The sequence below is a fragment of the Podarcis tiliguerta genome (assembly GCF_965153285.1).
Source record: "Podarcis tiliguerta genome assembly, chromosome: 10".
NCBI lineage: Eukaryota > Metazoa > Chordata > Lepidosauria > Squamata > Lacertidae > Podarcis > Podarcis tiliguerta.
Genome location: NC_139543.1, coordinates 42,325,178 through 42,350,000, shown reverse-complemented (window position 1 = coordinate 42,350,000; position 24,823 = coordinate 42,325,178). Strand labels below are relative to the sequence as shown.

Sequence of the window (24,823 nt, the reverse complement as noted above, 5' to 3'; positions counted from 1 at the left end):
GCTCTTGCATCAAAAATGTCACAGCAAAGCACTTTGACGGAACTGGCATGGACTGGTCAGGTGACCAGTGTTGGCACCATTCCAAGGGAGGAAGAAAGGACTCATCAGAATTCCCTGATGACCGCCTCTGCTAGAGCTGCGTGGAATCCCCCAAGCATCCCTATTGCTCACAAAGCACAATCTTACCCCTAAGCCCAGACTGGCCAGCCTAGGGTGAGATGGGGGCAGGAGGCAAGTGGCTGTGAAGCGCTTTTATCCGGGGACCAAACAAGAAAAACAATATTTACCTTTTCTATTTTAAAAGTGAAGGTTGTATCCGCATCTGTTCCAAGGGAAAACAAAAGCTGTTCCCTACGTATGAAAAGTTGGGGGGAAATGCTGCTTTTATACTAATAAATGCTGTAATGAACTCCAGCACTGAATATGCTTCCCTCATGTCACTTTATCCCAGAGTTGCTTTTCTGTGAAGGCACCAATGAGAAAATGTTCAATAATATCAGACAATTTGATTTTCTTTGAAGACATTTTAGAAAAAAGAGCCCCAAAATCTCATTTTAAAAGATTGGCCATTTGATGTACCAGAGCAATTTACCTCTTAGTGCTACTTGAGGCTTTGCCAGTCATGTTATGCCCCTTCCTTGCTACTCCCTGTCACAGCAGGGCTTCATTGCACAAGTCTGAGAATGACTGATGGCATTTCACAGCTGTAAGGGTTAAGGAACTCCAATGACAAGGGTGTATTTCAGAGCCATCCCTCATCAAACAACTACTTTTGTATTGTCTGGCAGGGGATGTGCTAGACCGTTATCTTTCCTTGATAAAGGACTGGATGAGTGTCAATAAATGGAAGTTCAATCTAGATAAGATGGAGGCACTGTTAGTGGGTGTTTCCCTTGACCCATGGGAGGTTGCCTGCTCTTGGTGGGATTACACTCTGTCTGAAGGAGCTGGTATGTAACTTGAGGATCCTTCTGGGTTGTTTGCTGTTGCTTGAGGCTCAGGTGGCCTCAGGATCATGGAGTGCCTTCCATCAGCTTCAGCTGGTGGCAGGGCCGTCTTAAGCATATCCGCCACCGTAGTGCAAAGATCCCTCTGGCATCCCCTCCCCCCATTTCCCAGAGTTGTCAACCTTTTCTCAAGCCTCTGTGGGGATCGCTCTCCTCCCATGGAGGCTTGGGAGTCAAGCTGCACGCCTGCCAGCCATATGGTTGACGGGGCACAGCTGGCGGGTGTGCAGGGAAAGGGGAGGCCACTGGCAAAGCTGCGCAGCTTCCTTACTTGCTGGAGTGCCACTGAGAGGCCAGGGCCCTGGCACAATGCGCCAGTAAGCCCAATAGGAAAGACGGCTCTGGCTGGTGGTTCAGTTGCACCACTATCTGGACAGGGACAGTCTAACTTCTGCTGTCTCTTCTCTGATAATCTCTAGGTTAGATTACTGCAACACTTTATACGTGGGGCAGCCTCTGAAGACAGTTTGGAAACTTTAGCTGGTGCAGAATTTGGTGGCCAGGTTGCTCACCAGGGAACACAGTTTAGGCATTTTACACCGATCCTGCCCAACTGCACTGGCTGCCAATTAGTTTCCAGGCTCCATTCAAAGTGCTGGTTTTGTGGGATCATTTATTCCTCCTCCCCATTCATTTAGTCCATTTATAGACCACGTGCTATTTGAAAGATCAGTTGAGAGACATGTTTTTCCTGTTGCAAACTCTAACTGCAAAGGGGGATCACTGTTGGGCCTCAGATGAGTTCCACATTTATGAGGATCCACATTTCTAGCAGTTATCAGTGGTGCTTATATGCAGAACATGGAAGTAAGCAAGGGGTCAGATACACCATAAGTAACAATATTTACTGAATAAGGCACAGTCTTAAATACATCACTGAAGTCTTTATTGTAGCTAAAGCTGAGATCCACTGAACTGGTGTGATATTTACTTTTTAGCTTTGAATTTCACTTTAAACTGGTTGTATCTAAGTTTGGAAGGGTAACCTCTTTCAGGTTGACAATTTTGAGAAGGTAGAGTTTAGACCCAGCTCCCTAAGGACTCCTGCTCAGTAAGTAAACCTGGGACTCCATCTGACTCAAAAGAATTTGCTAAACCATGTTTCAGCTGCAAGTTTTTGCTTTGGGTGAGAGCCCAAATTCTTTTCCGAAGATTTCTAAGGAGCTAGTCAACAGGTTTCATCCATAAATGACAGTGAATAATAATGAGAATGCTGTTTCTAAGACCAGCATAGTCCGTGGATCTTTTATAGCCATCAGAAACAGCATCTTTGGGAGAGGGTAAGCTCCTACATTCATTGGGAGCCTTTGGAAAAGCTGACTGCAAACAGATTTTCACTGCCCCAATGTGGACTTATGTCAAGCTGTGCCCAATGAAAGCTGACAAGCTGACAGACTAAATCTGTCAATGGAATATGGGGGGAAAGGGGATGTCTCTTATGCCCATCTTAGAGACATGGATACAAAATGTAAGGCTAGGGAAGGTCTTGTAAATGATATATGTTTGTATTTGGATAGTCTTCTGATGTGACGAACTGTGTGGGGAGGAAAAAATGTACTAATGCTGAAACAAACCGTTCATTTTAAATCCTTTTGTCACAAACAATCCTTTTGAAGCAGTTTTTTCTCTCTTCAAACTAGTATTCCCTTTGTCTCTGAATATGATTGGCCAAGTGTTACTTCTAAAGAGTTTAGTATGGGATGGGAGTGTGGACATGCAGGCAGGGGTTGCCTTGTGATCTGGTGGCTTAGAATTGAGTGATCTGGTGGCTTAGCATTCAGAGTTGGACAGAGTTTGGAGGCAGTAGAACTAGTATTCCCCCCCCCCCCCGGCAACAAGGATACTTTTGCATGTTCTGCTTCTTCTCTTGCTTTTTCATTACTTGAATTAAACAGATATTAGGAGAAGATCAAAACCTGGCTGATGCATGGAAGATTAGTTAAAAGGAAAATGGAAAAAAAAAGTTAGGAAGGTCAGCTCCCTTCAGAGAGCTTTGAGGTTATTTTAAACAACTATAATAGAAGCTCAACTGAAATATATGCCACAGAGCAGAAAAGGTAGATACACATTCAAAATGACAGCAGCACGATTAAACAGCAGTCAAGGATCCTGTAAAGAGGAATGAGGTGGGTTGTGTTTTTTTTTTAAAATGGAATCTTGCCTAAACAGAAACAGTAAGGAGGAACACAAACATTAGCAAAAATGTCATTGGAACACTGATTAGGTGTGTGGAGCATTAGTGAAAATACTTCATATATAGACCACTCTTTATAATCTATTAAGTAAAGGCAGCAATTTATATTGCAGCTGATGTGGGAAACATCTCTATTCCATTGGTCTTTTGTGTAGTATAGGCAAAAAACTGGAACTGAATAAGTATAGGCATACATCTTTAAACATCTGTGTACACGTGCTTGGGGAACCTGATTGGCCCAAGTTTCCCAGATGCATGTAATTGTATGTTTAAGGCAATGTGTACAGGCATATTTTATTTCCAACTTTACATCTTTGTACTGGAAAAACCCAGTGACTAGGTGTTTCCATCAGCAACTGTGATTTGTGTTCATATGTTTGTCCATCTTAAGTCAACTAATGGACTGTTCACACTACGGAATTTCTCCAGTTATTTGCCTACTTGAATGTCTGACTGCATGGAGAAGAGTTAGCGTAATCAATGTCTTTTTCTTGGCAGCTTGAGACCCAAGAGTCCATTGGAGAGAGACTGCAGTCACAAGGGAGAGATTGTAGTTCGCAAATAGTAGATACCTTGATTGGGATGGCTATATAGTGAGCCAGTGAAGGGTAGCTGGAGAGAGAAGGAGTGGTATTAAACCCCTGCCCAGTGACTTTGTGTGGGGGCATATACGAAGATTGCAATGCCATTTCCTTCTTCATTCAACTGGGACATGTGCGTGATGGAAATTGTGTGGATAACCTAACCAAGGGGTGCATTTTCAAACATGTAGCAAGTAACCACACCCACCCCTGTGAATGGCAGGAAATAGAACCAATGTAGATGAGCATGAACAATTCCGTATTGAGAAAAACTACATTTATGTGCTTCAAAGGGGTTTGTGTGTTTGCATCGTAAGTCAGGGAATCATCTGAATTCAAGAACTGAAGGCCTGTAGACAGCTCTGAAGTAAACAATGTGTTCTGATAGACTTCAGAGCAAAACTATGCTCTAGGCAGAGCCTGAAGACTGTGATTGTAAATTGTTTTGAGTTGGCTTTATTTAATAAATAATAATAGTAATTTCAAGATCTACCCCTCTCTCAGTGAAGGAGAGTTGATGCTCTGACCTGGAACTTAGCATTCCATTGATGCGCTATAGTTACTTGCCAAATCTATTCATTCATTTTGACTTATGTGCTGCTTTGTGTCTAAAGGCTTCAAAACTGCTTACAACAGATTATACTGCAATACATTAGTTTTATTAAATTGTTACCACATGTTAACTAACATAATAATTGATTGTCGTGCGATGGGGATGCATCAGTTACTAACCTCAATGTTCACAGTATGTCTGGAAGATGAGGTGTTTTCTGGACTACCTGAAATGCAGCTGCGCATCTTCTTGTAGATGTTGGAAGGTGCAGCCATATTCAGCCTGTTCTGCATCAGTTGCACTGGCTACTATTTTTTTATTTCCGGCCACAACTCAAGGGGCTGGTTTTAGGCATTAAAACATTGAATAGCTTGGGGCCCTTAATTCCCACCTCCACACCTGCTATTAAGAGTGCTCTGGGTAACTGCAGCAAGCTATCATTCATATTTCCCCACAATGCACATTGGCCTTGCACCAGTGAAGCATCTCTCTGGAGAGACACTGCATTCAGGCCAATTGCGGAGTTCAGTTGTTCACTTCAGCAGCTACAGCAGCAGCCTTATACTCTACTCAGTATCACTAGGACCCATTTCTGCCATGTGCCCTGCTGCATAGCTGTCAACTTTCAGATTTGAAAATAAGGGATCAGCAGCCTCAAAAATAAGGGATCAACAGCCTCACCTGTCCCAGGGACAGTCTATGGGATATCTAACAATCTGGGGTAGCAGTGGGAAGCAGTGGGAAACGGTGCTGGAATAAGGGAATTTCCCGCAAAAAAAGGGACGGTTGAAAGCTAGGCTGCCTGCTGGGCCACCCATAAGCCTTTCACTGGTTGAAATCTAGTCAACTAGTTTTCTAGTCCATTCTATCCTTATAGCGCCTTAAGGATAATATTTGCAAGGAGCTGATGTTCCTTAGCTATGGCTCCAAAACTTTGAGATTCTCACCCTTAATAGGATAGAAGATCTGGGCTGTAAAACCTTCCTCCCCTCGCCCCGGCTTTGGTTGAACTGGTCTTTTTATTTGTTAACTATTTGGCTTCTAGAGGATCGTAATCTAAGTGCAACTCCTATATTGACCAAAATATTTATTTGCATTGCTCTCTCTTGCATTCTCTTGCACCTCAAGAATAGTCAGATGCTAACTTAAAAAGTTCATCATAGGCCCAAAAGGAGAATTAAGGTTGTGGGGTGAAAATGCCCCAAGAGGTGCAGTGTATAATTGTTTAAAATAAGTAATTGTAAATGAAAAATACATCCACAGTAATAAAAGTGAATTTCCTGCTAATATACCTTGTCTTGCATCCCAGGACTACATAAAGCAAATCTATTTATTTTTAAAATAGTTTTTCATTATGTTTCACTCATAATGCCCATGTTAGCTTACTTAAAACGGCAATATATCTCAAAATTTAACACAGCCAATCTCTTAATTTAGACATTTGTGAATTCTTTTGGTATTTAGTATAGATCAGTATCACTGTTACAGTAATGTAAAATGACATTGCTTCATTTTCTTGGTATACTGTCCCTTTTAATATTGTTAAGAAGTCTATTTTAGGGTCTAAAGTAATTTTTTCTCCAAACTTTGAATGGCTTTTAATATTTGCTTCCCAAATCCTCTAGCATAGGCACTGGGCCACCAACAGTGGACAAAGGAGATTTAAGTCTCTAGTGTGAAAATGCCCCCAAAGGTATAATGCAAAGTTTGGGCCACCAGTGAGCAGAAGTTAGTCACCACTAAATCTCATTCTTTTCCTTTCAGTGGGACTTACACATGGCTTACTTGGGTGATTTTGTGCCCTTTGTCTTTATTGCATAAACATCTGTTGGTGTAGGAGTAGGCAGTGTTTTCCTGCTGACATTTAGCTGAAAAATTCTATGAAAATTAAATAATACAATAGTTCTAACACTTCCAGAATGTTCAGAGTAAACATACCATCTGAAAATGTGCACAAAGAGCACGAGTTCTGTAAGAAAGTTACAGCATTTTGCTGAGTACTTACTTATTTGAATAATTTATACATCACTTTTTGTTCGAAAAAATACTAAGCTTGTGTGCAGCCTTCTAAAATACAGTTAAAATCAATACATTACAAAGATAAAGTAAATGATACTGCATGACACATAAGTGTCCACAAATAGTTCAAAAACACATTAGAACTCATAGCATCCAAAGGCCTGAGCGTACAGTACGTAAGTTTTCAGCAGGCCCTCTCAGGACTTCTGACAATTCAGAGGGGAAGCATTTCCATTTGGGAGTGGGGAGAAGCACAACAGGAAAGGCTGTCCTTTTGGTCCCTGCCTGATGGACTTCTGCAAGCTGGGGTATGACCAGCTCTGTGGGATCAATCAAATCTATAGAGGAGAAGGCATGAAACCTTAAACAAAGCCCATATGCTTTCTAAGGATTCACTTTACATTTAGGGATGCTTGAGAAATTAAATCCGGATTCCAAAGAAAACTCATTGGATCTGCATCTGGTATAAACTGTATATCAGAAGTGTGGATTCCAAAGCAGAGCTACAGTCTGATATGCATTTCAGTCCAGGAATTGTTCATGGGGCAGCCATTCCCAGCCATGCTGCTCTTAAAGTGTTCCTGACAGGGATGGCAATAGCATCAGGCCCTCGTTGCTACAGAGCAGTGCTATTTTTCTAGAAAAAGAGGTACTAGAACTCACCATGAATGCCTCCCTTGTCTTCTTATAATGACAATGGTTCCCACCTGAGAGGTTCTGGAACCGAGTTCCTGCAAGTTCCAGCTAAAAAAAAAATCCCTGCCCCCATCCATCTGCGTGCCCCCTTGAGGGACTGGGGTACCCCATTGTTTTGAAGCAGATGTCTGGAGGGAGGAAGGGGTTCATGGGCTACAGGGTGAAGGAAAAACAGGTGAAGCCCAGTTGCACAAATGCCCCCCTGCTCATGCTACTTTGAATCTCACCCATTGCAATTATTAACAAATAATTATGATCTCATCATTAAAAAAAAAATCCTCAGAATACTGTCATCTAAAAAACCGCCCAAACCAAACCCTGCAGATTTTTAATCCTAATAACAACAGCTAGCTTGAAAGGTTTAATGTGGAAAAATTGATCGGGTTTAACAACATTAGAGTTCTTAATTATAGACATAAATGAGAAATTTTTTCTTGGGGAAAATCTATCAGAAGTTGGCAAAATGTGACTGATTGTTCATTTGAAATTATTTTAAAAATAGTTTTGTTGGTACAATTTTAATGGTGGTAGAACTAAATGAAATTAAAGTATAAATCATATGTAATCTGTAGTATGATAATTGTTGGTGATGTCACATAATAAGGATCCTTTTCATATATCATATAGTGTTTTACTGAAAATATTTAGAAGTAATCTGGAAATAATTTAAAAGGTTCACTTAACCCCAATGTAGTGTATTTGGAATATTTAAAATATACTGTTGCAATTAGCAAATTGTTTAGTAACGGCAAGAAAAGATGTATTGAGCAGCCCTTTTAACAGAAGGATACAAATGAGTCCAGACTGCGGCATGACTAGGAGAGAAAAAAACCCCACCAGCCACTCTTGGACAGATTTATTGAAAAATTGCCTTTTTTTAATCCACTGGAATGTCAAGACAACCTTACATATTTTTTTCCTCCTTTGTGATCAGTAGGAATTATTGTTTCATGTACGGTAATTAGAAACACAGGATGTTGCCTTCTACAGAGTCAAATCTAGCTCAGTATTTGTTGACACAGACTGGCAGCAGTTTCTGAAGATTTCAGACAGGAGTCATTCCCACTCTTACTTGGAGACACTGAGGATCAAACCTAAGATCTTTTCTATGTGCTTTACTATACATTTTCATTTATCCTCCTACAAGACAGTAGGGGAAATGTTTCATGAACATGACTTTGAATTCTTTACGCAGTGCAGTCTTGTACATGTCTACCCAAAAAAGGTAATTCTCAGTACATTACTTTCTGAGACATTTTGGCTTAGCCCTAGAAGTTTGACAGGGAACAGGAGAAGTGGGGCAAAGAGGTGGAAGGTGGTGAAGGAGGATCAGAGTGGGCTAGGTGGGTGCCATGATGCTTTTTGTCCCTATGAGCAGTTAGGCAAGAGGCAGGCTTCAGATGTGCCTACAAGGAGGAGTGCCTTAGTCACAGACTAGTACCAAGTTGGGCAAACCTCTTGGCAGCTCACTGCTTAAGGCAGCCTCCTTTTGTCTGTGGAGCATGCAATGAAAGGGAAGCTTGGTCCAGGTATAGCCAGGGAGTTGCCAAGTTTTATTCAAATTTCATCTTAGACATCTTGGGGCAGGCTTGTGAAAATGAGGAGGATCCAAGGAAAAACGAATTGACTAGAAGAACAGCTAATCAGTTAGCTGATTTTTTTTTTTTAAGTAGCTAATTTATGAGGAAGGAACATTTCTATATTGCTTCCTGCAATTACAAATGACATCTTAGTTCTTGAACCATCTGGGGTGTGAAAGCAAATGCATTTGCGTAGCCCAAATTGATCTGAAAAAGATGGAAAGGAAACTTCTCGCTGTGGAAAAATCATCTTCCCCACGCTCTTCCCCATCTTGCCTCTCCATTTCATAATGTCATTTACAGGTCTGTCCACACGTGTACATGCCCTACATGCATAAATGTGTGCATAAATTGTGCATAAACTGTTTGTGCATTTTTTGATGCTTTATTTATTGCTTATAATTACTACTTTTGTTATGCTGTATGTATTTTCCCCCCATGTTGTAACCCGTCATGAACATGGTTTGAACTATGGAAAGGTGGTATACAAACAAATGTATGTATGTATGCATAGTTCCACAAAATTTCATTCAGCACTGATGGGATCACTGCACTGGGCTTTGGGTTTCTTGTCGTTCTTGAGCTGCTGGGAATGTTACCTGCAACTGCATTGAATGAGGTAGTTCTTTGAGCAAATCTAGGGGGAAAGATGCATGGTTGGACTATATGTGTAAACCAGGTCTTAACACTCTTCCCGGCCTCTTTGCCCCCTCCTTCTACTTCCCTCCAACCCCTTTGCTGGGATCTTGACTTACTTTGGCAGTTAGCTGCGTATGTAACAGGGTTGCCATGGAAACAGTATCCAGCACACTGCGCTCTGTCTCTCTGTTCTCTCTTGTCTTTCCTATCCCACCCTCTTCTTCTGTTTCTGAAGCCTGTTGCCATGGAAAAACTTATAATCAACTAAAATTCTCAGATCCCCTTCCTTTTGTTTCATACATTAAGATGCTTTATCTTGAGGAAGGCTTAGGGACAAGGCTTCAGTTTCCTCTTTAAAAATCACAATACCTTCCTGATGGTGTGCAGGGGTGTGATGTCTTGTGTCCTCTGTGATCACAGCAGCATGTCCTGTCAATCTGCCTCAGTATCTTGTATGATACTGCACAGGATTTATTTATTTTTTGAGGAGGGAGGATTTTTCTTGGACTGCCTGGCACTGCTACTTGATGCTACAAAACTCTTGTCCAAGCAAAAAAAGAAAAGTAGTACTCATATAATAGTACTCTCTCTGTCGATGAACCCATATTACTTTCCCAGTAATCCACAGGAATGAACACAAAGCTCTCTCTGAGGTAAATTTGAGTCATTCCTTGAAGCCCAGTGTCAGCTAACTTTTGGATATCTTGTCCTGCCTCATGTTCCCATGTTTGCTGCATTCCCTGTTTCCCCACTCCTACTTTTGGGGCTGTAAGGAAACAGTGTCACGAATAGCAAACATTAAGGGTATTTGTGAGAGGTGAAATTAATTTGTTGGAGTTGGTGTGGATAAGGAAAGGTGCTAGTATTGCACAGGCCAGAAAGGTGAAAGTAGGATGACAGTGGTTATGGTAATGATGAAAAGCAACAAGCAGTTCAGGTGATGGTAGTGAAGGGGAGTCACTGACAACAATGGCAGTTTAAATAAAACAACACTGAAAATGGTTGTGGCTAATCGGGGACATGACTGTGATGAATACGAACACGACTAATGGAAAATCTGAGATGTTTGTGCCTGTGATTCAGGATGCTACTGTTGGCTCTGGAGTTGTATTTGATTTCAGTGCTTTTATTGAGACATATCCTAAAGCTGTACTTTAGCTACATAAGAGAACTGATTTTATCTTCTTCTTCTTTTGTCTTTCCCTCATGCCTCTCTCACAGTTTCACTCTGTCTCTTTCTCTCTAACACACAGTTTTATTAATATTGCGGTCTTATCATTTAATTAGTCCTGGGAACTGTTTAAAAGTGGTATAGAAATCTAACAAACAAATGAATACATAGTATTAAATGAGCTGCTTCTGATAAGTAGTCTCAGTCTATTGGTTCCCTGAGGAACCATGCCCTCTTGGAAGGTGAAATGTGAACATGATGTCTCAGGAAAATGAAAATGAATTTCAAGGAAGTTTGAAAATGTGGTTTGGTTAGGAAAGGGTAAATAGATTAAATCCAAAGTAATTTCAGAAGCTTTAAAGAACATGTTTCTATGGAAACATCAACCCACAAAGGGGAGAGAGAGAGAGAGAGAGAAGGAAGAATAGAGAAAATTGGGAACTTTTTTTTTTTTGGAAAGGAGGAACCGCCATGCTCAAACCCCCACAGAATATTGACAAAATAATAATAATAACTGTTCTTTTTAATTAACTTCCCATAAAAAATATTATGTTGGGGGCTGAAACAGCTCTGAACCACGGACTATGTGTGTCTGTGTGTATGTGTGTGTGTGTGTGTGTGTGTGTGTGTATATATATTTTCAATATATATTATTGGTGCCACAGTACATTAATGTTTTTGAATGTGAAGCTCAATAAACAATAGTTTTATTCCATTGCTGGAATTTGATCCAGTGTTCGTACATGAGGCATGCTAGGATTTGTGTCACTCAGATGGTGATGGCTTAGGGCAGCATAGCATTTTTTCATTAAATTCTGAGGTCTTCTAGAGTGCTTCCAGTAAAGTAGTGTCAGCACATTCCTCTGCTTTTCATTTGGGACAGTAAGGTTGCTTCAGACATTATATTGTTGTAAGTTTTCTTTTTGGGGGGGGGGTGTGGCAGTCTGTATGATGCCCGAGTCCCTTCTAATCCCCAATCCACCAAGGGTTAAATCTAATGGAGAATTCCATTGTTGAGTTAGCAAGGCAAGAGTCATGGTCGCCACCAACACAAGTACTACATCAGTACAGTATGGTCATTATGGGGGGAGGACACATGGCTGGTAGTGAGAGAGACAGAGTTGTATATGAGAGAGCTGGCCTAGAAGCAGGCAGAAGCCAGAGAGACAGAACCATTCTAGATTTCTGCTTGAATTCACGGCTGTAACTATGGGAGAAGGAATACCTCCTGGGGTGTTAATGCTGTGAGCCCCTCCATGCTGAACACCCCTGAACACTCCTTGGGATACTTTCCAATTTGTGCCTTCCATGTGTCAGAACCTGACCCCCCCCTTTCCTTTCTGCATTATCTCTTCTTCTTGAGCAGCAGAAATATATCTGCAGAGAAGGGAAGGTTTATTCTGTCTATGACTATTGCCAAGGTTTAGCTCTCTTAAAAAAGTACTGTCTCTAGTCCACTTGTAATCTCCCTTAGTAAATAAATCTGAAAGCACTGAAACAGTCCATAAAAGAAGAGAAAGTTGTTTAAATGTCAATCTTGTGATGTACAGGATTCTAACCCCACCTGTTCCTGTTCCTATAGGAAAAGAAGCACAAGAAAAATTCTCACCCTCATATTCTACCATCACTTCTTAGCCATTTTGCATGGAATTGTTTTGCCACAAATTCTACCTGACACTTCCCAGATGTTCTCCCCGAACAACCAGATGCACCTACATCCCTCAGCTGAACAAGCCGTCAGCACCATAGTAGTTGACGTGGCACAGGATGCTGGTGGAGCATGGGTTGGGGTGCGGGATGAGTGATACAAGATTTGGCAGTTCACCTGTGATATGCACCAGAAAACAGTAGGAGTCTAATCTGGAACTGAACTGAATTCATTTGGGTCTCTTAGATTGCTCTTTATCTCTCACGAGAACAGGCTGTTCTGAGAATTTTTAAGGTCTAAAGTTGGGTCTGAAGTAAGCCTGCATGTCAGCTCATTGTGTGGCTTCCAAGATAAAGGTAGATGAGATGGAAGGGAAAACATGTAGCATGTATTTAATTTAATTTAATTAATTTATACACTACCAAATCAACTATGTCCTATGAGCATTTCACAATTTACGTAAACATTTGCAGAACAAAGGTGTGGCCAAGATGCTGAGCCAGGAACTCGAAAAGTTTCTTTTGCTATCTCTTTTCCTGCCATCATTTCTAATTAGGAGGCCCTTGTCAACTGATGAAGGATGACCATATGGAACAGGAATAGGAAATCCTAAGTTGATTGACATACATCTTTAAAAGGCGTGTCAATCAACAAAGGATTTCTTCTCTCCATCCCTTTGAGAATGTCGTCTAAAAGATCTAAAAACAATGCCCATAGATGTTAGTGCTCTGTCTTTAAGATTCAGCTGTTCTCAACTGTTATTTTTTGTCAGCTCATCAGCACTCTTTCTCTCCAATCTCAAAATGCCTTTGTTTCCTCAGAATTATGCTCTGCATATATTGCCAAGAATAAAATTGATTTTCTGGTTGTTGGTTTTTTTGCATTTTCCTCTTGCTTCTTTTGTTTATATGTCAGATTCTGTCACACTGAAAATAGAAAGGGCCCCTTGCTACTAATATTGGAGCAGCGTTTCTGTTTTGTATTTTTTTCAACTGCTTGTTTTTGGGAAATTGTGAACCTTAGAATAAGCATGCAGTTTTCAGACTGGATGTTCATGACTCTGTATTGTAACAACTACTGACAGAACACTGTATTTGTCTGTGCCTTTTGTGTGTGTTTGTGTGTGTGTGTTTAAGTGTATCTGAGAGACCTCTACTGGCTGAATTGGGGCATTTTTCAATTTGCCTATACTATGGCTCAGGGTTATCTCGGATTTCAAACATACTTCAGATCTGTTTTATAGGTAATGTTAAGCAAAGATGGCTTGCTTCAAACATTAAATTAGTAACAAAATTAATATGAAAATTAATTTAATCTGTCATAGTTGGTCTTCTGTACACCCTGATCCCAATTAGACCTTTGCAGATTTAAAAGAGCAGGCCCAGATTAGCCTGATCATTGCAATGTAGGGCTGCCTTCTTCTGTCAGACTACTGTAACATCTGCCTACTCAGACTAGCAGTGTTTTGCTAAAGTCCCAGGCAGCAGACTTTTCCATCCCTGCAGCCTGAAGTGTTTATTAAAATAAGAAATGCCAGCAGTAGTGTGGTGCCAAATTCAGAAGTATAGGGTCCCTTCATGATAACCATAGTCACACCCTTGCACAGCCAGATCATACAACCTTCTAATATTATACAATAATAATAATAATTGGCTGCATTATAATGATCAGTGCAGATAGCCACATGCTAGATCTAGTTACACATACATGGGCAAATGATTTGAGGTGCTCCAGTATCTTCTTTCAGATTGACTCAAGTTGTGCTTTCTTTGAAGTTCCATTGTTTGTAACAGAAAATGCACATCATTATCTTGAAATTGAAGCAACTTGTGTTTACATTGTTCCTAAATGCAGAACTTTGGAGCATACAGAACAACACTTCCTCACTGTTCTTCTTTTATTCAGGTAAAACAGTAAGGAAAAGCATACAGTCTTTGTTTTCCAAATTAGTAGAAAACCTCACCTGGCTATTTGATGTTATACACCCTACTTTTGTAAAACAGTGTTAAACATATTGGGCTGCCAAGGCTGAAATCCTGTACCCACTTACCTGTAAGTAAGTCCCATTAACCTAAAAGAGGCTTTTGTTCTGTGAATGGTTAATGAGTGCTTAGACATCAGCTTCTACACAGTCAGAGACTCCCGTAAGCCTCTTTGCAAAGGTCCATCTCAAATGCCTGCTGAGGCAGCCAAGGCGGGGTCACCTGCTGTTGCAAAAAAAAGGAGCCCGTTTGCACAAGCAAATCAGCAAGATCCTGGCTGCTTAGGAACAGGGTCAGTGCAGAGAGTAGTGACATGGAGGTGTAGCTCCATTGGCCACAATGGTATGCATCCTAGCAAAAGAGTGACTATTTAAAAGTTGGGCAGGTGAGACAAGCAGAGGTGCATCCAGAGAGGAAGAAAACCAGGGTGAAGCTCTTTTCCCTCTCTACTCCTAAGGCCTAGACAGAAGCCCCGGGGAAGGGCTGAATTACCAGCTACCGGGTCTGCCTCATGACAAGTGAATAATTTAGAAAGCAGAAGAATACCTGATTCAAGTTCACTGAAAGGATTGAGAGGCAACACTTGGTAGCAGAGGACTGCTAGTGCAAAATATGTAATAGAGAATCCAGTAGTCCAGAATAAAAGAATATTTTTATTATTATTATTTATTTACTGTATTTATAGTGTGCCTTTCAGCCTGAAGTCTCCCATATGCCCGGGGATATATGCAGTTCACCAGATTCACTTCATTATTGTGGATTCTGTTTTTCCCCAAGTTGTGTCACGTGCTGGAACTGTTTTTTATTAACTTGGGAGGGAAGGTATATCTCAGAAGTTATAATTCCAAACTTTTTAATGCTTTATGGAGTCTTCCAGTGGTCTGCTTTTGAGTCATTACCTTTATCAAACAAATATGCAACTATTTGAATTTTTGGGATTGAGGAAAGTCTGAAACCAAATATATACTGGGTGGCTTTTGTTCCTTAATGTTTCTATCTAGTGTCCTTGATGCAGGTCTTGATAAAACATCTCAGTCTAGATTATCATGGGTCATTGGTACTAAATCCTTCCAGAAGGAGTCTCTAAGAGCAGACAGCATGTGACCCAATAGTGTTTTTTGAATACAGGTTAAAAACTGGGTTTAGTGCACCCAGCAGAATTAGAAAGATTTTAAAGCCTCATATATTTGCTGCATATGTTACCGACATAACCATTAAAAAGTTAGGAAGTCATTAGAGTCCTCATCCAACCCTTGCAACCTACAACTTGTGACTTCATCATCCTAACATTACTTCACCCACATTTACCACCCACTGCACACATGCCTTCTGTCTCCACATGCCTTCTGCTTGAGTTCAGGAACTGGGCTTCTTTCCCAGTTCCTTTGTTTTCCCATGTCTCTCTCCCTACATTTGAAGTGCGGGGGACAGCAGTTCAGTGACTTTTTTTTTGGTACATCAGTGCTTTTGTCCATAAATCATCAGTTCTGCAGATATTGCTTTCATTATACCAAATATCCCTCAGGTACTGATGTCTTGCTGCAAATATTAACCTCTACTGTGGCTATTGTTTGCCTCTGCTTCAAGTTTCTTCACCGCTTTCTATTGCCCATCTATGTGTCAGACACATTTCCTCTCTTTCATCGCTCTCATCCAGAAATGCTGTGCACATCTTTCCTTTTAACCCTTTATTGAACTGCTTGTGAGAAATCATCCATTTCCCTCACTGCTCACCAGGCACCCTATTGCATATTCCATGAGCATCTATTCTTCTTATACCTCCTGCAGTTGCAGGTTATCTCCCCTCCTCAGTGACTCTGTGTTGAGACAAGCCACTGAGCCAATAAGTCAGGCTTGCAACGATGGAGAATGGAAGCCTGTTACAGAGCAAAACAAGTTATCAATTACCCTAACTGAGGGAGAATCAAGTTTTACGAGTTGATTTTTTTTAAAAAGTCAGACTTCCATTTGTTGTATTATCAGAAGATGTAAAGTGTGCATGTATGTGTGTAGCCTGGAATTTTCTGTATAGCAACTGTGTTGAGGAAAACAAGGTAACACTTTAATGAGGAAACGTGTTTAAATATTTGATGTGTACAAATTTTCCCAAAGAATTAGAGAATTCATTTGCTCACTGAAGCATTTGCATGTCCAATTGGGAGACGAAATCTTACCAGTGAAGTGTGAAACTGCTTTGAGTGCAAAGCTTAGCATGCTCCTTTCTCTGGGGTAGCACAAAAAAATCCTCTCCCCCACCATTATTAGTTTTGCTTCAGAATGAAGAATTGCCAAGCAAATAAGAGCCAATTGGTAATACATTTTGCTGACCATTGGATTTAAGGAAATAAATGACTGGCTGATAATTCTAAGAGATCCCTTATAGAATTCTATACACGTGCATGGTATCTCAAAGCTGTCATGCTTAAAATCCCAGGATCTGATCATTGTTTGGAGGCTGAGAGAACTGTGCAATACTGCTGCTTGTGAGGGATGTTCAATATTGAACATTATTTTTATTTAAATGCTGTTTCATTAAATGCTAAAACACAACTACAAAAGTTTGATGCTGGCATTTCACAGCTTCCCAATATCACAGCCTGAGGACATTTGGCAAATGGCCTTTAGTGTTCTATCTGCAGATCTCAATTCTTTCACTACCTGGATAGGCAAACTGCCCATGAGGGCTGATTTTAACAAAGAATCAAGAAGAAGAATTAAACAGATGAAGCAGCATTGGAAAAGGATTTTAGATGAACAATTTTTACTTCTTTAAAGTAAGGTGACGTCTTGCAGCAAAGAACTGTATATGGCACCCTCCTCCACAGTTTTTTGTTTGCATTTTAATGAAGAACTACTAAGTTGCACTTCTCAAACCAGTACATGAACTGAAACACAGCTATACTTCAAAATTCATACTTTTCCAAATTTTGAAGTGGCGCTTTCAAACTGCACAATATGTACACAAAAATGCTCATTTTGGGGGGGAAGTGTGCATATTACTGAAAATGGTCAAAGCTGCATACAAAAAAATCTGTATATGAGGGAAAATATGCACAAAAATGCTGGTGAATTTCCATGATGAATTTTTAAAAAATGCAAATTGCTTATAGAAATGTAGAGCGCTGAATTTAAGATTGGAAAAATGACAAATCGAGACAAACCCAACATGACAGATTTGTCCATCCTTAATCTCACAGCATCAGCTCACGCATGTGAGGGAAAAGTGACCATAAGCAAGACTCTGAGATCATGAGAGTACAGCATCCAGCAGCCCAGACTCCAAGTAACTGAAGGCATTTTTGGACATATTTTGCAAAATATGCCTATGATTTCAGACTATTTGTCCTTTTCTGTACCTGGCAGTGGGATAATTCTTGCCACATGAATAGAGCAGGCTTAGCAGCTGTCACACACGTGCCTCATGTCTATCTGCCTATTTAACAACCTTAATTACAGATTGGTGATACACCCAGGTTTCAGTGATACAAACCAGGTCAACCCTTTCCTCCATGATTAAATCATAGAGCACTAATGTTTTATTTAACAGTGTTGTCAGATTAGGGGAGTTATAGGCTCCATCACCCAAATTCTGCAAGCTGAGAGGCAGCCAAGGAGAGGCAATGGTCTTCTACTAACCAATGTTCCTTCTATTGGGCTGCCTCCCAACACCATATCTCCCCTTGCCCATAACTACCGGGATGGTGATTCCCCTCCCTCCTTCCATTTCCCAAACACTACATATATATATAAATAAAATTAAAATATAAACATGTAAGTGGTCATTGGCTACAAAGATAATCACTTAATACCCTTTCCCAACAAGGATACTGGTAAGACTAAAGAACACAGGGCCAGGGCACCATTTTCTAATGTGCAAAATCTCAATGCTTTTTAGAGAACTGAAATAACCACATTTCCCAAGCTGCATAAACAGAATACTTTAATTCCATTATACTTCTTTTGAAAAACTTGCAATAGCATACAAATATATTAAAGTGCTTTTTACTCCTACCTGGCAGTACTTTGCAAAATAGTGCAATGACTGACAAATAAAGTACATGATAATTAATAGATGCTAACAGCTTAAATGCATGCAGTTCTTAGCAGCTTCATCGTATATTATGAAGTACATAACAATTTGTAGATCGTATATTTCGAAGTGCATACCAATGCATGGAAGCTAACAGTTAAAGCTCACAATTCATTGCAGTTTGATCATATACTTTAAGATACTCTAAAATCACCTCTCATCAGTCCTTGCAGGGAGCCTCTCTTTCGTTAATAGTAGTTGGCTTCAGCCACCTCCTTCGGTCTGGCCTCTCACCCCAGGCTCCCATTAAAGTATTCAAATAACCAAGAAACCTAGACTGTGCTGTTGTTGTTGGCAACCATCTGTCTCAAGAGGCAATGGAGTGTGCCTCCGGGGGTGAAGTCAGACCACTGTGAAAGCAGTTACTAAGTCACCTCCCTGAGGCGCAAGCCTGGATAGTATGTCTGTATGACCTGGGCTGCCCAGATGACAAGACCCTCTTCTTGGCATTGCTGATGTGGTCCAAAGGAAAGCAGAACACTATGTTTGGCACCAGCTTGGCTGCAGGAGTTGCCAGAAGGAGGCGTACAAGGCACCATCCTTCCATCTTATGGACTCCACTCAGGATTTGCGTAGGGTTTTCTTAGCATTTTCTTCTCCTGAAAATATCCCACAAGGCAGGGCATGTTTAGGATCAGAGTTTTCCTTCTGCTAAATGGGCTACCTTCCCAGGTTGATGAGAGCCATCTGCCCTTCACTTCCCTCTACAGCATGTGCAGAAGCTGTCTTCTCCACCGTTGGACCCACTATTGGTCCCTTCCGCTCAATCCGCTGGAGCCTGTCTTTGCATACAGTAGAAGTCCCTAACTCACCAAGGACTTGACACCCATTGGCTACCCTCACCTGGTTTAGCCAGCCAGTCAAAATTGTTTCTTGGCTTGTGGCCACTGTCGCATGTTGACAGCTTCTAGGAGCCACAGGTGAGAGCTGAGTGCAGGGTGGGGACCAAAGATGGACAAGCTACCGCAGAAGGAGCACGATGTGTCCCCCACTAGAGTAGTACCCCTAACACCCCATATATTTAATGCACATTTAATACAACTCTATTTGTTGTGTTGGTTATAGAACCCTCCTTGGGTGAGATCCAGGGAAGGAGCTATGCTCCATGTGTGAAAGGTAGATTGATTTCACATCTACACACCTTAAGGCTATCTACATACCATATATTTAAATCATATTTAAAGCACATCATTTCCCCTAAAGGACCCTGGGAACTGTAGATTACTGTACTGCACACACAGCTATAATTTCCAGGATTCTCTGAAAGAAATCGCATGTCCTAAATGTATGGTATGTCCTTGACCTTAGAGTATGTATGTGAAACCAACCTACCTTTTGCACAGGGCAGCTCCACCCAACACACCTCCTTCCCTGGAGCTCACCCAGAGAGGCGTCTATTACTAATACAACAAAGAGAATGCTTCCTGTTCCTCACTCCTCCCACAAAAGATGACTGACTTTGGTGTAACCCCATGCTGTTGAGCAGCCCACTGCCCATAGCAGCACCTCCTTTTATCCCAAGGTCATGCCCAGAACTGACTCAGGTGCTGAGGAATTCAAGGGTCAGCCTCACTTTCTTTTGCTTGCATTCTGGAGCTGCTAAAAAAATTCTCAATGCACTTACAGCAGCACAATTCCTCGACAGGGCAGATGTTCCAGGAGGAGGGGGGAAATAAAACAAAACAATCTGGCACCCCTTTTCTGTTGTTGTCAGCTCTGCTTCTTCTTAATCTTATTGACTCAGATGATGCTGAGGGGCATTTTATGTTTATACACACGCCACACCCTATAAGCTATTGAAAGCATTATGGGCCAACATCAGTAAGATTTGTTTTGGCAGAAGCTGCATTTTTCACATATGTCTCTACTTTTTCAAAAATAATGCTTTATATTTTGCATCTCGTAGTTGGAAATTGATTCATGAATAAAAAAAATAATCAACATATATTCATAAGCTCCTCACAGACCGATTCTATGCAAATTTAGTCAGAAATTACTGTCATTGAAGTTAGTGGAATTTACTTCTAAGTAAGCATCTTTAGGATCAGGCTGTCAATCATTCTGAAGATTCGTTGTTCAATGAGGCATTTTACTTTCCTTCATCCTTTCCATTTTGGTTTGCTGTTTCTAACTTCTTTTCAAATCTACATTGGCTTGGATCCAGATTCAGAGTTGTCTTTCCATGGACAGATAGCCTTCTTTTGTGGATGGAAGGAATTGAGAGTCCTGCTGGAGAAGGGAGGGGGATTTTTTATTTTTCGTCAATTTCCCTCTGCTACAACCAGCACCACTTCCCATGCTATCCCAAAGGGCCTCCGCCTTTTCAGAGGGCACTCAGGGCTTCAAGGGGACATTAAAAACCTGCAGAAATTGCCTCCCACCCTTTCTCCAGTGGGAGCATCCCATGAGCAGAGTTCCACACATGGGACTTCTGGATCCAAACCACAATGATGACAATAGTACAGAGATCAGTGACTTAAGGTTATAACAAATCTTCATTTTACAACACATTAAATGTTTGTATTTCTATGGATTCCTTTTGTGTCTCTACACTTCTTTCTGTTTTGTTCTCAGCTGCTTCAGCCCAGCTATTAGGCATGGGGTTTTTTACACTTCAAATTGTACATCTTGCTGAGAGAGAGATTCCTGGTATTCTTGCCACACACCCTCATTTTCTTATCTCCTGTTTGTTGTTCTAATATTAGCAGATTTTTCACTTAGCACAGTGGCACTAGGACTGCTGAGCATATGTAGAGTATGGGGCTTCTGACTTCACTGATGGTAACCTGTTTTCAGTACTGGACTCTGAATCATGTTAAGTGACAGCAGAGAGATGAGTGCCCCGAGTTTCTTCAGAGTGCATTTCTGTTAATATCGAATGGGACTTTCTTTGTTCTTTGTGGACAATGAACACAGGAGCCCAGGAGCTTCTGGACTTGCAAATATATTGGCTGGCAGGGACATCATCTGAATTAAAAGTGAACATCTCCTTTGTCATGGATGCAATAAGGGAGTTTCACAGGAAATCTAAATGAGAAATGCTGTTGTACTAATGTTATGGGCAAGCGAAGCAAAAACGTATTTTAACTTCCGGCAAAACATCATACAATATATAGTAGAATTTATATGTAATGTTGCAACATGAAAAAGAAGAAGATGAAAGTTACATCCATATGTGATGGGACTGTGAACAAGCAAGGACATATTGGCTAAAAATAAGAAATATGATAGAATTAATAACATGCCAAATTAGAGATGGATCTGTTATTATCTTTATTAAGCTGCAAAAGGAATTTAACTTTGCATCATTGTTAAAAGCTTTTGTACATGGTAGCAGCAGCAAGAATATGATATGCCATAAAACAGAGATTAACATCATTTCCTTCTGAGGAGGAATGGGAACATAAAACGTATAACTGTGCAGTCATGTCTGTTGGTGCAATCTTAACCTTCGCTGCTGGTGCAACAGGACCCACACTGGGCCTAATGCTGTCACATGATGCAATGGATTCTAGGCTGGATTACACAGTTGGTTAACCAATTATGTTAGAGTAAGTGAAGAAAGAGTAAAAATAGATCTTTGTTGGACTGAAAACTGTTTAATCAATTTTGGCAAAATAAAAAGTACATACTTTTACAAATATTACATGCTTACTTAATTTTTTTAATAGGTAAGTATAGTGGGCGATAGTCAATGCTAGTCCTACTCAGGTAGTCCCACTGAACGTATAATACTAACTTAGGTTTATTAATGTCAGTGGAACTTCTCTGAGTAGGACTTAGTTGATTGAAACCCAAAGTGTAAAGAATACCACAGGTGCATATAGTGAAAAACTCAATGGGCTGTGTCTTCTCTCTGAGCAACCCCCTCCCCTCCACCTCAGCTCAACTCAGCTCAGCTCAAGGCAAGCAATTAAGCTAAATGGCTTTCTTCCAATTAGCATTTTATTGAATTGTTTAAAAGTATTATTATTTCAGTGTTGTTATTATGCAGAGTAATTGTATACATGTTCACATATTTATACACACATGGCTATGTGATAATTTATTTGCATAATAATATCTATTTCATGTATTTAGAAAATGAAATAAAATAATGACGACATTTTCAATAGAAATTTAGCTAGGGAAAAAAATCATAATCACATCAGCAAGGCCCATTTCACGAAACAGGTGAGATTGTGTGGCCTGTTTTTGTTTCTCTTTCCTTCTCTCTCTTCTTTCTTTCTCCTTTCTGATTTGTTCCCAGCTGCTCCAGGCTAGCTATTAGTGTTCTCTGTGGTTTTTTTACACTTCAAATTGTACATCCTACTGAGAGAGAGATTCCTGGTATTCTTGCCATGCACCCTAATTTTGTTATCTTCTTTTCTCTCTCTTTCTTCTCTAGGTACCTGATTAATGTCACGTTTGAAGGGAGGAATTTGTCTTTCAGTGAGGACGGCTACCAGATGCACCCAAAATTGGTTATCATCCTTTTGACCAAGACGAGGACGTGGGACAGGGTAGGATATGTTTGGTAACTCTCAGGCTAGGACTGGGAGGCAAAGGGGTAGAGATGTTCTTCTAAGGACTAGTAGAGTTTCAAGAAGTAGTGTTTGCTAGCCATTTCCCATTTCAGAGGTTCATTTGAGAGAGCTGTTTACTGAGTAACACATCAGCATGCATGGTGAATATTGTAATGAGATGCTTCTTTAGTTTGCCTGAAACTTCCATAGGTTTTATTTTATACTGTAATCTGTAGTTCATAGCCTTCCTGTACAACAGAACCTACGCAGAGATGGAATCACCTGACGAATCTCCAGTGAACGTTGCCAGTCCAGTGATCACGTGGTGTTATTATGTCAGTTACCCCTTTGCATTTTACATGTAAACTTAACATACCCAATGACAATTATGATGCGTTGGCATTTAAGGAGGTACTAGATCAGTCTGTACATCCCTGCAGTTGTGGCTCCCCCTACGAATGAGCATAAACTGAAGCCTGACGATACCATGGTTGCCATCCTGTGTAATTAGGCTGCAGCCCTATGCACACTCAACTGGGAGTTAGCTCTGTTGAACACAGTGGGACTCACTTTTGGGGAAATGTGCATAGAATTACACATTTAATCCCACTGAGGCCAGTGAGGTTTAAGCAGATTAATTGTGAGCACAGTTGCAGCATATGAGAGGAGACACTTTATTTTCATTGAACTGGCTCTATCAAAACATGATGATGGGAGGCTGAGAGATCATCGGCAAGGTGACCACAACAATGTCACGGTAGAAATGAATGTAAATGTTGTATCTTGTCTCTCTTTAGTTCGGTACCTCCTGTATACTAGATATGCCGCATGTTGCACATTTCATAAAATTTTTGTGTTCAGTAATCTTATCTGGATACATAAGCCTACTATCTCAGATGCACAGAGTATTAGCTTAACTTGTTAGGCATATATGTACAGAGAGAAAGAAAATGGGAAACTTGAGCCCCAAAGCCATGAAATGCAAACAGTTTTTTCTCTATATCTGTGTACATACTCTCATGTACCAATGGGGCATAACAAGTCATGCACCTAATGATGCGGGCTTTATCCCATGAAAATCTTTTGGCACAAGTAATCTATTAATCTCTAAAGTGTCACAATCCTCTTTGTGTGTGTGTGCTTGATGTAACAGAGTAACACAGTGATCCCTCTGCAATTTGTCACCACTGATAGATAAGAAGCCAAAGAAAAACATGTAGAGCCGAGAAATGCATCATCAGCACACTGGTGACAGCTCAGGCCACTTCCCCTGGAATTTTCCCTAATTCTTGTAGCCTCATGTTTATTTAAAAGAGAGTGAATGTCAGAAGGAATAGTGCCCCCACCCTCACTCCAAGATACATAATGCAGACAAGTGGATAATGAGTAGTCAGCTATAACGGCTTGCTATGCTTTCCCTGGAAGGAGTGAATGGAAGAAAGGAATCAGATGCTATTCCGTCCAGCCCTGGGAACAGCATGCAACCCCTTTGAGCAGAGGTGGGTAACCTGTGGCATTCCTGGACTGCTGCTCCTATCAGCCCTGACCACTGGCTATACTGGCTGGTGATAATGGGAATTGGAGTCCAACAACATATGGAAGGCCACAGGTTCCTACCCATGCCTTAGAGCAGCTTTTCTCAAACTTAGGTCCCCAGATGTTTTTGGCCTACAACTCCCATCATCTCTAGCTAGCAAGACCAGAGCTCAGGGATGATGGCAGTTGTAGTCCAACAACATCTGGGGACTCAAGGTTGAGAAACACTGCCTTAGAGGCTGATAGATCTTGCCTTATCCCTAGAAGCATCTGATCCCTGTTCATCAGTAGGTTATCCTTCATGTTTTCCAAGCTTGTATCAGCTTAATGTATGAACCTTCTGAGATGCTATCTGACTCTCTCTTGCCTTCTTTCAAACATTCTCCATTCTTACTCTATTCTAAGTATGAATAGATAGAGAGCGCCAATCTTTTCTCTTAAAGAGACTTTTTCTTGTGCACTTCATCTAGCTCACTCTGAAATGGCTGACATCACTTTGGCAACAGACACTGCAGGTGTTCTTTTAAGACTATGTGTGTGAGAGAAGAGCATTCTACTGCAGCTACATCACTGGAGCTGGAGACTTTTAATGCTCAAGATTTGATTTACACTCACCCTCAGC

General features: G+C 40.8%; 1 protein-coding gene across 15 annotated transcripts in view; it reads left to right on the top strand.

Annotated features, from left to right (window-relative positions):
* The window catches only part of GRIN2B (glutamate ionotropic receptor NMDA type subunit 2B), a 282,448-nt gene that overhangs the window by 176,345 nt on the left and 81,280 nt on the right, over window positions 1–24,823 (top strand). For all 15 annotated transcript variants that reach the window (XM_083400265.1, XM_083400272.1, XM_083400273.1 and 12 more), the window contains one exon: window positions 22,548–22,662. In XM_083400265.1, the coding sequence (XP_083256391.1) occupies window positions 22,548–22,662 (115 nt within the window). The remainder of the gene's footprint in view (window positions 1–22,547; window positions 22,663–24,823) is intronic.